Consider the following 15,265-nt stretch of genomic DNA (forward strand, 5'->3'; position numbering starts at 1 on the left):
ACCACGCACCGGGGAATGTCTTTTGTTTTTTATTTGTTCTGTTAGATGTTTGGCCTCTGCAGAACATTTTTCTGTTCTCCTCTCCAGCCAGGCTTACTAAATCTACAAGAAAACCTGGTTCCTCCAGCATCCCTCAGCTGTGGGAAGGCAATCACTAAAGCAAGCAAGTAAAAAAAACAAAAGCAAAAACACACACACACACAATAAAAACCCACAACTTTTTCTTTTCCCGTTAAAAACCAAAGTGTGCTTGGGCTCAAATGACATTGTTTGTTGTTACAAAGCTACAGCAATAGAAAGATGGGGGCTTGGAGATGACGCTGTGTGCAATCAGAGGCATCTGATCCAGCTGTTGGCACAAGGCAGCTGCCTCAGATACGGTCCAGCGAGTTACAAAGTTCAGAACCAATATTATTGCCTTAGACTCTTCCGGTCCAGGCTCTCTTTATTTTGAAAGCTTGTAAAAGCACTAGCTTGCGATGACTCAGTCTGACTTTTGACCTTTGGCTCACGGCCCTTCTGAAGCGATGTAAGGAGACCACTCTAGTTGGAGCAACAACAAGCTCGTTTCAGGTGAACGCTGATTGTCCTTTTGAGCATGCCGTATGTGCCATTAAAGTGATGGATGCCTAGTTCACTCACCGATTCGTAGTGATCAGTTTGCTGCATCCGACCAGCAACCTTCAGGCGAATGGTAAAGACATTTGATGTAAACTCTGGGCTTCAATATTTCCAGGTGGAAATGGAAATATGTCTGTAGTGTTGACAAAATAAGAACTCACTCACCCAGAGGATTTGCTTTAACAGAAACATATTTTCAGATGCAAGTGCAAAGTCTCTCTGATTTTTCTATTGTTATGATGTTCCCCTAAAATATGTTTTAAATGACAGCAGAAGGGTACACATACAGTAGTTATTCTTAGGCGGCTTTAAACAGGCATAAAATGACAGCATCCATGGAAGAGATTTTACTCATACAGTGGTTTTTTTCCCCTTGTTGATATTTTCGCCCTCTCTCAACTTTCTCCCCTCAAATTTTGGCATATTTGAGGCTGGCAAACCTAGGCCCAGCATGTCTTCAGAAACCTTTGGTGGCTCTCAGCTGGGAAGGATGTGTGGCTATGTAGGTGTCCGGAACAAATACGTCTCTGAAGTCTGTGGATCTCCTGTCCCCTTTCCCTAAAGACCACAGCTCAGGTTGTTAGATACACACGCCCTGGACTATGCTGGGGTAACCATGGAGACCAATGGCTGCCAAAAATGCAACCAGGTCCTAAAAGTAAATTCATCTAATAGTAACTTCTAATACATCTACAGACATCTAATAGTAACTTCTAATAACTTCTAATACATCTACAGACATCTAATAGTAACTTCTAATACATCTACAGACATCTAATAGTAACTTCTAATACATCTACAGACATCTAATAGTAACTTCTAAACTCGGGCCAGAGTGAGATATTTCTCTACTACCTAAATGATCACAATAAATAGCTTCACCATTTTTATTATTATGAAGTAACTATATACTCATTGCTAACTAAAATGAACTCATTGAAGGACCTCCCTAATCAGAACTTCTATTGGCAATTTGGTTAACATTTTGAAATTTTCTATGTATTTACACACAGAAAGATACCCAATTATTATTTTTTACAAGAATGATCATGGTGTATTTGTTTGAATAACTCATTCTTAAAATGAGCGCCATACTGAGGAGACACAGATTTGAGTAAAGATCAGTGTTTGTATTCTGGTGGCTCCTGATATTTCTCTGCCACGGTGAAAGGCGGCATGGTGTCAGCTGCGCAGGCGCAGGCTTGCTGCCGGCAGACTGATTCTTCAAGTGGCGATCTAGACGCTTGAGTCTCCAGAGAGGAAGCTTCTCAAATCTGTGATGAGCACAGTTTTTGAAGCTTTTGCCTCTTCCACAAGGGCCACATACTTTTGGAAATCATTTTATTGCAAAGGTTGTTATCAACTGACATATTCTAACAATATACTGACCCAGTTTTTTAAAAAAATACTACTTCCTGAAAAAAATAAACCCAAAAACCCCATGGTGTTACATTGATTAGGATGAGTAAAAGCAGGATTCATTGGCTTGTTGGAGTGAAGGGATGTACAGATATCGGGGATTTGATAATGGTTCTATCACAAGACACAGGACCCTGGCCTGGAAGTTCAAGCTCTTCCCAGATTCAGGAAGACTCTAAGGTCATGCTTGAGAACACGTCACAGGACGTCAACTGGCACAGCCTTTCTCAGAAGTCCATTTTCTGCTTCTTGTCCAGAGCTATAAAAAGATGCAGACTTTTAATCTGGTCGTTCTGTTCCTAACTGCTCCTGGAGGGAAGTACTCTGCAGAGTGAAGAGTCTTCATAAAGATGTTTATTCTTCGTTTTTCCTAGTAGCAAAAATCTTGGAAGAGCCTCTAATGTCTATTAACAGGGGACTTGTTAAGTAAATGCTCCAAATTACAGATATTATCTAGTCATTTACGGTTACAGTATTGGAAAAAATAATGCATGGAAGTATTCAGAATTAGCATAAAGGGAGAAAGCAAGATACAACTATTTCTACACTGTATGTGCTTAGTCATGGAAAAGTCTAAATATAATCCATACATGCACACGCATACACAAGTGTACACACAAATGCACACATTCATACACAAATGCACACATGCACACACAAATGAACACACAAGTGCACACATGCATACACAAATGCACACGGTGCACACATGCACACACAAATGCACACATGCACACACAAATGCACACATGCATACACAAATGCACACAGTGCACACATGCACACAAAAATGCACACACAAGTGGACACATGCACAGACATGTGCACACATGCATACACAAATGCACATATGCACACACAAATGCACACATGCACACACAAGTGCACACATGCACACTCAAATGCACACATGCACAGACATGTGCACACATGCATTCACAAATGCACACATGCACACATGTGCACACACGCACACACAAATGCACACATGCACACTCAAATGCACACATGCACACTCAAATGCACACATGCACAGACATGTGCACACATGCACACTCAAATGCACACACGCACACTCAAATGCACACACGCACACACAAGTACACACATGCACACTCAAATGCACACATGCACAGACATGTGCACACATGCACACTCAAATGCACACACGCACACTCAAATGCACACATGCACAGACATGTGCACACATGCATACACAAATGCACACGTGAACACATGCACACACAGAAATGGAAGGAAGTGCTCCAGAATACTAATACTATCTTCAATAATTAGTACATTTATGAATGACTTTTCTTGTATTTGATCACTTCCATCAACAATACATTGTTTAGAACAAGTACATCTTCCTAACTTGATTAAAGCCATTCATATTTACATTTCTTATTTTGGCAAATACAGATGTTCATGTAGTTTAGGTGTGTGCACTAGATGTTATAATATCAGTATATCTTATCACAATATGCATATATTAACAAATCAAAATAATTGAAATGAGGTCTTGCTATGTAGCTCAGGCCAGCCTCAAGCTCACTATGTAGCCCAGGATAGCCTTGAACTCACCATCCTTAGTCCTGATTGCAGCAGGACTCACCATGTCCATTAGACTTTACTGTCTACATGAGATCCAAGGCACATACAGCTCAGTGGATCTGAGTGTTTTCTTAAGGTCACGCAACTGTCCCTGCCATGTAACTGTAGGAATGTTCTTATCATCTCTAAATGAACCTCGTTCTCATCAGCAGCCTCTCTCCTTTTCCCTTCCCAGACCCCAGCAACCATTAGTATGCTTTGTCCTTATGAACTGTTTGAGCCTCTTCTTCCTCAGACTTATCTTTCAGGCCTTTGGGGTGAACATTTGTTCAGTCAGACAACTTGCATCACAGCCACTAAAATAAACTCCAAATGGACCAGCTACCTCAACCTAACACATTTTTCCAGCGTAGTAAACAATGGGTTGATTTCTTTGACCAGAATGTGCAGAAAACCTTTCCACTTGCAATCCAGATACAATAAAGGAAGAGGCTTATTTATTATGTTTTTCACGGAATGAAAACACTATAAATAAAATGACAAAGACAAAGGAAGCCTAGAAGGAAAATATTTGTAGCATATATTACTGATAAATGCACAATCCTCCGAAGTCTAAAGATCATTTGAAAACCAGGACAAGAGAGACCACACGCAGACGCACAAATTTAGAACAATGGGCAAAAGTCCCGAGACAGGCTTCCTTAGCATTAGATAAACAAATGTCCCTCAATAGAGGAGATGAGGCTCGGCTTCCTTAGTAACAGGATAAATGCAAATGAAACCCCCACCTGGGATGCCGGTTCTAGCCACCAGATGACAGATTCTCCAAAGTTCTATGGGAGTGCGGAGAAGAGGCATCCCACCATAGTGCCACCGAGGGCGAGTTGGCAAAACCTAACAAAAGCACACTCCCGTTTGCCGTTAAACTAGAAAGTGCCCTTGCAGACGTTTGCAAATAGCAAACGCAGGAAGTACGCATGCACATGAGAGTCTTCACCGCAGCGTTTCTGGCAATAGCAAAATGTTATCTACACCCTAATCCATAGGACACGAGTCTGCAAAGCCAGCTTGTCTGTACAGGAGAACAACACAGCTGTGTGATATTAAAGCTGTCCTCAGAAAGTGACCACTCAACTAGAGTTCCGGGGTGTAGTCAGGAAAACACAGGGAGCATAAGCTAAAAGTGGTTTCTAGTAGGAAGTCTGTAAGAATGAAATGGGGGGATGCAAAGAGAATTGAGAGTGTGTGCATGTGCACATGAGTGTGTGCATGCATATGTGTGCAGTGCACTGGAGTGTATGCATGTGTGTGCATGCATGTGTGTGCACGTGCACTGGAGTGTATGCATGCATGCATGTATGTCTGTGTGCATGTGTGTGTACATGCATGTGTGTGCACGTGCACTGGAGTGTATGCATGCATGTCTGTATGTCTGTGTGCATGTGTGTATGTGTATACATGTGCACATGCGTGTGTGTGTGTGTGCTTGCATGCCTGCATTTGTAGAGGCGACAGGTCACCCTCAGGTGTTATTTATTTCTCAGGAGCCATCTGCCTTCTTCTCCTGAGATAGGGTTTCTCTGGGGATCTGGAGCTTGCTAACTAGGCTCCATGACCAGCGAGCCCCAGGGTTCTTCCTGTTTCTGTCTCGCACCTGCTGGGACTGCGAGTGTGTGCCACTGTGTCCAACTTTTTACTTAGGTTCCAGGAACCAATTCAGGTCTTCGTGCTTGCATGGCCAACCGAGATAGCTCCAAAGAGGTTTTAAAAATATAATTTTGATTTGTGAAGCATAAATATTTTACGTATGAATAAGCCCATACTTAAAAATTTAAAGCAGAACCAAATGCACCACCAGATATCAAAGCGCGCGCACCCAAGTGCGCAGTACTCAGGTAGTGTTGCGTAAGGCGCCCCCTGCGTGAGGGAAAGCATAAAAAGGTTTTGTTGAAGATGGCATCTTAAACTGAGCATTCACGCATCCTTACAGGGTCTCTACACAAAATGCTTCTAATTATAAAGGGTAGAGGCTTCCTTTGCCACAGGATGTGTTGGTAGGCATCATCTTGAGTACTCAAATGTTTTTTTTTTTAAATTGAAGTAAAATGCATCAAACAGAAAAAACCATTGTAGCCATCTTTAAAAGAATTAACAGTTGAGTACCATTGAGTGGTCCCACTGTTACCCGGCCACCCTCAGGAGCAGCATCTTCCCATACGGAACCCGTGTGCCTGTCGCACATAACACAACATTGTCCCAGCCAGCAGCAGAACAATGCAGCCCGCATGCGTACTGGGGCAGGACCCCGGGAAGTCCCATCTGCTCAGGAGCGGCCTTGCCAATATGTTTAGTAGGGCTCTAACGAGGAAACCTTCAGACGCGTCCTGGATGTCGGACATCCTGTACAATTTGTCTTGCTTTCCAAAGATATTAATGGCTTGTTTGCAGGGTTTGAAATAAGTACAATGCAGAAGGAGTCATGAAAGGGAGGCAGTCAGAGTCTTTGGATTCCATGCAAACAGGTAAACACCTGTAAAGCCCGCTTGGAAGGCAGCTGAAGGAAACGCCATCCACCTTGTAGAGTACACAATCGTACCTGTGTTCATTTTCTTCAGTAAGATAAGCGGATGCATTTGTGTGCGAGAATATTTTGATCTCACACGAAACACACACAAGTAAAATGCCACGTGATCTAATTTATTTTTAAACAATTCTTTGTATAACTAAATAGAACCAACCTGTTTGTACATACACTCGTAGGAAGGGAAACAGGAAATGAAACGTTGGGGGAAACCATGCAAAATAAATGGGACAAAATGAAAATGCTGTAGGAAGGGATGGCAGACAACTAATGTGATAATATGATCTTTTTAGCCGATGCAGGCATTCTTAGCTTTTAACCCATGCTTCCCCTCATTTTACTCATCCATATTTTTTAAGCTAGGTCACCGCACTACACAAATCTTTCCCTGAAGGCTCTGTCTCGTTTGGTTTGAGTGAAGTCATTTTCTAAGTCTCCAGAATTGTATTTTCTATGTCCAGAGTTAGAGCTGGAACATAGTTGTGAGGTTTTTGGCTCTTGAGACAATATAGATTTTTCCGAACAATTTCCAATAGACTTCCATCTCAGCGGACGTGATCCTGCTATAGCTTCCGCTAGTGACTCATCCCCATAAACAGTCATCTTACCCTGTAGAGCAGAGACGCCCACTGAAGGGGAAAGGAAATCAATATTTGGTGTTCCCGAGCGGCTGGCAGGATATTGGTACCTCAATCACCCTGGAGCTTCGCGTGAAGCTGTATCGCAATCTCTTTCAGGAGGTGAAATCGACTGCGTGGATAAGGACGGTAACACCCCCCTCCACGTGGCCGCAAGATATGGCCACGAGCTTCTGATTAACACCTTGATAACAAGCGGAGCTGATGCAACCAAGTAGGTTACCGGGAAGCGCAATGAGCTAACTGCCGGGTGTGGGAACGCTGCCACGGGAGGCTGTCGTGTGGAGGAGGGCTCCCATTTATCCAGGTGGATCTGTGCCCTTGTGCTAACTAAGCACAGATTACCTCTGAAATCCACTAAGAGACTTTCATGGCAGAGCCAAGGAGGAACCAGTTTGTTTCAGTTGCCTCAGAATGAGGTCTGTTCTCCTTTTTTTAGCTGAGGAAACCTTGGCTTCGCTTCCAGCCCTGCTTTCTCGTGTCCGTTTGTTTCAGCGTCCGCTGTTAAATGGGGAAACGTAACTGGGCGAACTCGAATTTATTCAGAGGCTTTGCTCGGTTTTAAAAATAGAGTCACAGGGTATAATTGAGTCTGTCTGCCACACAGGGAAGTATGAGGGTCTGAGTTCATTTGACACTTAATTCCGCAAAAGCATGGAAAGCATTTCTCTGGGTCTGGGTCTGGGTTCTTAGCGGGGTTCATGAGCAGTTCCCTACCTGGCATCTCCAAGGAGATAATTTTGTTAGTCTCTAGTCCCACATAAGACAAAGAGCTCTTAAAGACAGTAATCAGAATTCTAAAGAAAAACAAGGCTTCCGTGGCAAAATGCCTGGTGTCTGTGTTGTCAATATTGACAGGAAAGAGAAAATACCAAGGTGGTGGCGTGAAGGTTTTGTAAAGGTTTCAGGCTGAAGATGAGCCTTGGGCAAACCTGAGGGTGTGGGTGTGGAGTGTGGGTGAAGGCTGGAGTAGGGTTTGGGCAGAGCAGAAGACAACAGTGGCCCCCCCAAAAGGAGGAGAGCATCAGAGATGAAGAGACATACTCCTGAGGTTTTTCTGGGCTAGCCTGGGCTCGACTTCCGCCAGCTTCACTTTAGAACTGTGTGATTTTTGAGCCTGTTGCCAAATCCCTCTGTGCTGTGAAACACCGAAATCACACTGGTACCTATCTCTAAGTTCTTTAGGAAGATTAAATGGCTTAATTACGAGGAAAGCTCCCTGGTAAGGTCTCTATGAGTGCCAAGCTATTTAAACACACCAGAAGAGCTTATTAAATGATAATCGTTATGAAAAGCTCTCTGCACAGTGCCCAAGACATAGAAGCTATCAATAAATGTTAACTATTATTTTATTGCCTAATACTGTGTAATGGAGACAAATTAAGGAGCGCCTTAAACACTTAAACACAAAGGTAGCCTTGATCATAGAGGTCGCGGGTAGCCGTAAACGAATTTTGAGGAGGGAAAGCATATGTTAGGAATTCTGCGTTCATCAAATGTGTGTAATATAATTGAAATATCTTGGTGGAAATTAAGATGGTTCCGGGTAGCCATGGTGGGTCCATGTTCTCTATCAAAGTCACAGGCCAGGGGTTTTGACGTGCATCTTAAGGAAGGCATATCTCTGCAGCTACAATGGTTTGCCTTCTTCAGCTGTTGGGTGGAACTAGCCTCTACTGCCCTCCTGGGGCGCTGGCCTGTGGTTGCAGCCTTGTGTTTGTTACTGTGGACCTGCATGGCCGACCTTTGGCTTTGGATCTCCAGAAAACCTGGCGTCCTACCAGAAGAACAAATGATAGACATTTGGATGGAGTTGGGAACATGGGAGCAGAAAGAAAGGCAGATGCATGAAGGAAGGATCCCCACTACAAGGGCACAAACGTGGATGTTTTGAAAGGAAGCCCTAGGGCTTGGTGGCCTGACGCATGGAGGGGTCAGGAGAAATGACATGGGAGAGGAGGAGGACGATCTCTTAAGTCCTGCCAAGGAATCGGATTCAACCGGAGGCGTTCGGAAGCCGTTAAGGAATTATAAATGTGCGTGGGATGTGTCTAACAGTCTCATTTGTGTATGAGAGAAATCCTCTGATATCTACCCAGGCTGGAGGCCATCCAGGCTGCAGGCCATCCGGGCTGCAAACCCTTGGCAGCCTCTTCCAAGTGTCCAGGGAAGAAAAGATGAGGTTGTCGGCGGAGGATGAGGCTGAGGACCTGCAGAGGCGGGGATGCTGGCCGACAGTGTTAGCTGTGCGCATGTCCCGGAATTAAAAAAGGATCCATTTTTATCCAAGTCCTCCACCTCTTTGGTTATGCTCCCTGTTCAGCCTCCATCACAGCAGAATCACAGTTGCCATGGTTACTCAGATGACTGACTGTGATACTCTATTGTTGCATATTGTATCTCAATTGTCACTCACTGCTCCAGGTTCTGAGGATTATATAGGTCCCCATTCTCAGGAAACACATTATCTCTTTGGGGCTAGATTAAATAAACAATGACCATCCTACATGCTAAGTCTGTCACCAGAGCAAGTAGCCCTGGGATACAAGAACATATAGCAGGGGTGTGGAATCCTGTCTTACAAGACCCGGACCGGCTTGGAGGATGAAGCTGGGGTCACCCAAGGCTGAGATGGACATCTGTTATTCAGGCCCTGGTGGTGAGAGCGCTTCACATCCTGTGTAGACTTACATTCCTTATATGACTTGAATAATAAGCATTAGCATGAATAATAAGCATTACAAACTTCTTGGACTTTTGAAATCACCATATCAATGAATGTTTTAAACATTGTAAAGCATAGGTGCATAGACAATGACATTCATGTAAGCTGTATAACTTACCATCAGTGTAGTGGCTAACCCCCATAAGTACTTAGCTAGGCTAGACACTGTTCTAAAGGGTTACGTGTAATCGTCACAGTGCTCCCATAGGGTAAGCGCTGTGGTTAGCGCCATCGTAGAAGGCCACAGAGCTAGTGAGGCGTAGGAACTGAGACCCCATCCTGGATTTGGATCTGAAGCTCCAGTGTACCCACGCGTGGCCCATTGCTAGCCTGATAACACACGGTAGTGACGCCAGTTATGCAAGGTCAAGTCACCGTCACTATGGGGCTGTGGTGGGTGAGATGCTGACTCTTAAGGGCTCAGCATCTACTGCAGGAAGGACGGTCTTGCAGTGGTGGGGCAGTGGGCTCAGCACGCAGTGCAGCGGCCCTTGTTCTAACCAACTATGCCATCTTTTGTTCATATAACAATCTTGGTGTCCTTGTATCGTAACCACCCCTCTCTAGACTGAGATACAGCCAACTTGTGTTTTCCCCACTGGCCCATGATAGCCGTTAACCAACTCTGATGAACAAACACAAGGTAATCTGAGGTGCAAAAGTGAGCACAGAGATTTGGCCTAGGCAGACGAAAGCACTGTCCTTCAGATGAACCCAAATATGCTCCGATTCTATCTTTTTTGAAAAAATATTTATTTATTTATTTATTATGTATACAATATTCTGTCTGTGTGTATGACTGCAGGCCAGAAGAGGGCACCAGACCCCATTACAGATGGTTGTGAGCCACCATGTGGTTGCTGGGAATTGAACTCAGGACTTTTGGAAGAGCAGGCAATGCTCTTAACCTCTGAGCCATCTCTCCAGCCCCTCATTCTATCTTTAAAAAGCAAAGATCCCAAAGGGTGTTGTGAGAGCTCAGAGAGGTTTGCAGGGACCCTCCAGAGTATGTTAACGAGTCTCAGAAACAGTATAAAGCAGTGGAAACCTAGAATCCCCATAGCATGGGCAATGACCACGGCACAACAAACCTGTTACAAAGCTGTGTTACTGTGCTCAGACTACTCAAAAGACACCGAAAGCATTTGTAGGTTGCAAATAGCAGGAAGCAGTCTTGGCATCACCAGCTCTACCCAAACACCTGCAGCAGTAGCCAGGGTGACATAGATAAAACTCATTTAAAGTTTTAATTAAAAAAAAAATGGAGAATGAAGACCCGATATCAATCCACGCACCTTTGAACACCTGATTTTTGACAAAGAAGCAAAAAATATCAAATGGAAAAAAAAGCATATTTAATAAATGGTGCTGGCATAACTGGATGCCAACATGTAGAAGAATGAAAATAAATCCATATCTCTCTCCATGCACAAAACTCCAAGTCCAAATGGATCAAAGACTTCAACATAAAGCCAGTCACACTGAACCTTATAGAAGAGAAAGTGGGAAGTACATTTGAATGCACTGGCACAGGAGATCACTTCCTAAATATAACCCCAGCAGCACAGACACTGAGAGAAACAATTAACAAATGGGACCTCCTGAAACTGAAAAGCTTCTGTAAAGCAAAAGACACAATCAACAAGACAAAACGACAGCCTACAGAATGGGAAACTAACCCCCACATCAGACAGAGGTCTTATCTCCAAAATATACAAAGAACTCAAGAAATTGGTCATCAAAAGAACAAATAATCCAATTGAAAAATGGAGTACAGTCCTAAACAGAGAACTCTCAACAGAGGAATTTAAAATGATTGAAAGACACTTAAGGAAATGCTCAACATCCTTAGTCATCAGAGAAATGCAAATCAAAACAACTCTGAGATTCCATCTAACACCTGTAAGAATTCCAAGATCAAAAATACTGATGACAACTTATGCTGGAGAGGTTGTGGGGTAAAAGGAACACTTCCGCATTGCTGGTGGGAATGCAAGCTGGTAAAACACCTTTGGATGTCAGTGTGGTGATTTCTCAGAAAATTAGGAATCAACCTTCCTCAAGACCCAGTAATACCACTTTTGGGTATATACCCAAAGGATGTTCAATTGTGCCACAAGGACATGTGCTCAACTATGTTCATAGCAGCTTTGTTTGTCATAGCCGGAACCTGGAAACAACCTAAATGCCCCTCGACCGAAGAATGGATAAGGAAAATGTGGTACTTTTACACAATGGAGTACTACACAGCAGAAAAAAATAATGACATCTTGAATTTTGCAGGAAAATGAATGAAGCTAGAAAACATTATTTTGAGTGAGGTAACCCAGACCCAGAAAGACAAGTATCACATGTACTCACTCATAGGTGGTTTTTAAACATAAAGCCAAGAAAACCAGCCCACAAATCACAATTCCAGAGAACCTAGACAACAACAAAGAGGCCCCTAAGAGAATCATACGTAGATCTAATCTACATGGGAAGTAGAAAAAGACAAGATCTTCTGAGTAAACTGGGATCATGGAGACCTTGGGAGAGGGTTGAAGGGGAAGGGAGAAACAGGGAGGGGAGCAGAGAAAAATGTAGAGCTCAATAAAAATCAATTTAAAAAATGGAGAACAATTCAGGGAAAATAATCGTAAGATGATTCTCAGTTAGGGAATGCGTCTTGACACCGAGTGTGCAAGTTAACCCAATCCACACGCCTGCAGAGTTGTGAAGGAGGGTTTAGAAGGGAGGGGGCTGAAGTGCTAGTGAGTCAGGGGTCACCCTCAGGAGCACAGCCTGATACAACTGTCAGCTCCTGGGGAAGCTAAGCCAGCCACGGGGTAACCATGTGCCAGCCCAGTGGGTCCTTCTAATCACCCTGTGACGTAGACACTGTAATTGTCCTTAAGCTCCTGACGATGGAGCCACTTGTCAAGCACCAAGTCGTTAGGAAGTAACAAAACCAGGAGTCAGAATTTCTGATGCCATTGCTTTAAACACAGAATACATTGGGTATGGCGCCCTCGTCCCCTGATACCAAAAGGAAACTGGAAAGGACCCCAATCTTCTTCTGGCACACAAGTCTTTTCACCTCTGAGGGCATGCTGCTAGAACGTCTCTCAGACCTCATTTAGTTTGGTGTAGCTAAGTCAGGATGCCAGCTAACTGCTAAATTAGAGCTACCTAGATACACATGGTTTCCATTAAGTTTATGACTTGCCAGATAAAGGCAGCAATTTAACTGGAATTGGTTTCCTCTTCCCTGTAACTTGGGTATTGTTAACGTTAGGGTTGTTTGGTGTTTTTATTCTTCATGGTCCTTATTGTAGGCCTGAAAGAGGAGTGAGACTTCTCTTCTAACTATGAGAGCCAAGCCTGGATTTTCCTACTCATGATTTCCAAAGCTCTGTGAGCTACTTTATAACGATAAAGGGTAGCTTTGTTTAAAATGTTCAAATCATTTCTGCATGATCCAGAGAGTCTGAATTCTGACCCCTTTTCCCTGTGTTTACTTGACATAGCTCTACTGTCCAGTGTCATATTCAAGCCCAATGATGATGATGATGATGATGATAATAATAATGATAGCATCTGTGCTGCTTGTGCTGATCCCTTCAAACCGTGCACTGAAATAATTAATGACTATCTCTTGAGTGCAGAATAAAATAATATAATTTTTATTATTACAGAATTTTTGCTAGTCTCAACTAAAGTCATTTTATATCTTTCACCTTTTGAAGTTGCGGTGAAAAGAAAACTAACTAGTTAACCTAGATTTTGATGAACTGGGAAAAGTGGTAAGGGTGGAAAGGTTGGCTAAGAGTCTTGGTAGTGGGGTTTGCAGATATATAATGCAATTGTTTAATGCTATTGCTATTGCTTTCTGTCTTATCTAGTTTCTTATAAACATCAATGTTATCCCTTGAATTCATTCTAATTCTTAATTTCTCTCTTCTATAGAAAAACATATTTTGTCATTATAAAATATGTTGTTTATATACACATGTGTGTATGTGTATGTACACAGCATAGTTATAGACTATGCCATGTATAAACATGTATGTGTTTATATATTATCTCTTTATGAAACATGTTAGTTATACATTTATGTTATGCACACATGTATTTGTCTAAAAGATATACTTTGTATCTATACATATATGTGTGTATATGTGAATGCATATATTTTAAAATGAGGTTCATTCAAAAAATTGTAGGAAATGAAGTCTTGATTCAGAATGTTCCTGTAGAAACTCTAAAATGTCATAGATAAGAGTCTATAATGATACATAGATAATAATACATTTTACATACTCTATACATTCTTTATATTCTCTTCCAAAAGTCTAGAAATATTTAATTGTGCATTTTGCCTTAACTCTTCCAAACAAATCAAATGATTGCATGCTACTCCCATTGGCTGCAAGTTCCATTTAGATTTATAATATATAATACCCCTTTAAAGGTAGTATGTGTCTATTAAACCAAGTGGGGTATTATGCTAGTAGTGTAGAAACCCTTTTCTCCCCTCTCCTGACTCCTCCTCTCTGTGGACAGCAAGATCGTCACTGCTCTTCAGAATCTTGTAATGGGGGCGGGGTGTGCATAAGGCATGGGAGAGGCCATTACAAGCGTTCTCCACAAGCTGGTTCCTGGAAGACTGGAAAACTGCATCTCTTGATGGATGCTGGCTATTGTATACACGGGGATGGAAATCTTCAAAAATGGAAAGGAAAATGAACAGAAAACGGAAGAAAATACCAAAAAACAGAAACCGGCCGTGGGAAGAGAAAGCACGGCTCCTTGTTGACGCTTGCATCCTGCAGAACACCGAACGCTGAGATGTCTGTGTCTGTGCAGCCTCCACACATTCCCACACATCACAAACACTAACTCTCGAGATGGAAAATGAAGCATCGGAAAAGCAGAGCTGAGCAAATTCAAATCATATGCGCTTCTTCCTGAAATGTGAAATCTGAAAACGGACCACGTTGTGTCTGAGAGCAAACGCGGGCACTTAGCGCTGCAGGGCCCGTGCAGAGGGCTTTAGCCACCTGAAATGTATGATCTGATTAAAACGGGATGTCACAGGAAATGTTTATGATGCCTAGCAAACCGCAGATGATGCTGTTTGCTCTGAGGTGAATTCAGCACGTGGCTTTGTGTCCCTGTGCGGAGAGGGGGAGGGGGAGACTCAGAGGAGAAGTGTGTGTTACCTCTGAAGGGAAGAGAGCCCGTGTCAGAGGTCTGCCCGCCCCTCCAGAAATCCTGAAGTCAGGCAGAGAGCATGCTAAGTGTCTGATCCATGCTCAGTGGTCCTTGGCTCCTGGGTTTTGTGACTGGCATAGTGGTTAGCATTAGTGTACATCAGCAAAGTCCATTATGAAGATGAACTTTTGCTTATGAAAGGTAAACATTTCTCTTTATCAAAATTTTATCTTCTGTAATATAGCCACTATTAGCGTTTAACAAAACACAGGCACAATGTTAGGCCAGTAGTAAGTATTTATTGGATCAAGGAATAAATAGGTGGTTTTCCACTTGAGGGTTGTCTTGCTTACTGCTATTAGATCTGGTACTTGGCGTGGTACTTAGGCTCACAGAGTGTTGAATAATAAGTAAGAGAATGAATGAATAAATGAATGAATGAGATGTTCAACCAGTAAGCTGAAAAAAATAGGGTAATACATGTTTAACTCTTCATATTTTTAGCAAATATATATGCATAGATACATATGT

At 42.7% G+C, this 15,265-nt stretch overlaps 1 protein-coding gene across 10 annotated transcripts in view; it reads left to right on the top strand.

Moving 5' to 3' along the window:
* Positions 1–15,265, top strand: part of Ankrd44 (ankyrin repeat domain 44) — a 219,715-nt gene that overhangs the window by 149,447 nt on the left and 55,003 nt on the right. For all 10 annotated transcript variants that reach the window (XM_075956578.1, XM_075956572.1, XM_075956576.1 and 7 more), the window contains exon 10: positions 6,913–7,027. In XM_075956578.1, the coding sequence (XP_075812693.1) occupies positions 6,913–7,027 (115 nt within the window). The remainder of the gene's footprint in view (positions 1–6,912; positions 7,028–15,265) is intronic.

Source organism: Microtus pennsylvanicus, chromosome 22 (genome assembly GCF_037038515.1).
Source record: "Microtus pennsylvanicus isolate mMicPen1 chromosome 22, mMicPen1.hap1, whole genome shotgun sequence".
Lineage (NCBI taxonomy): Eukaryota > Metazoa > Chordata > Mammalia > Rodentia > Cricetidae > Microtus > Microtus pennsylvanicus.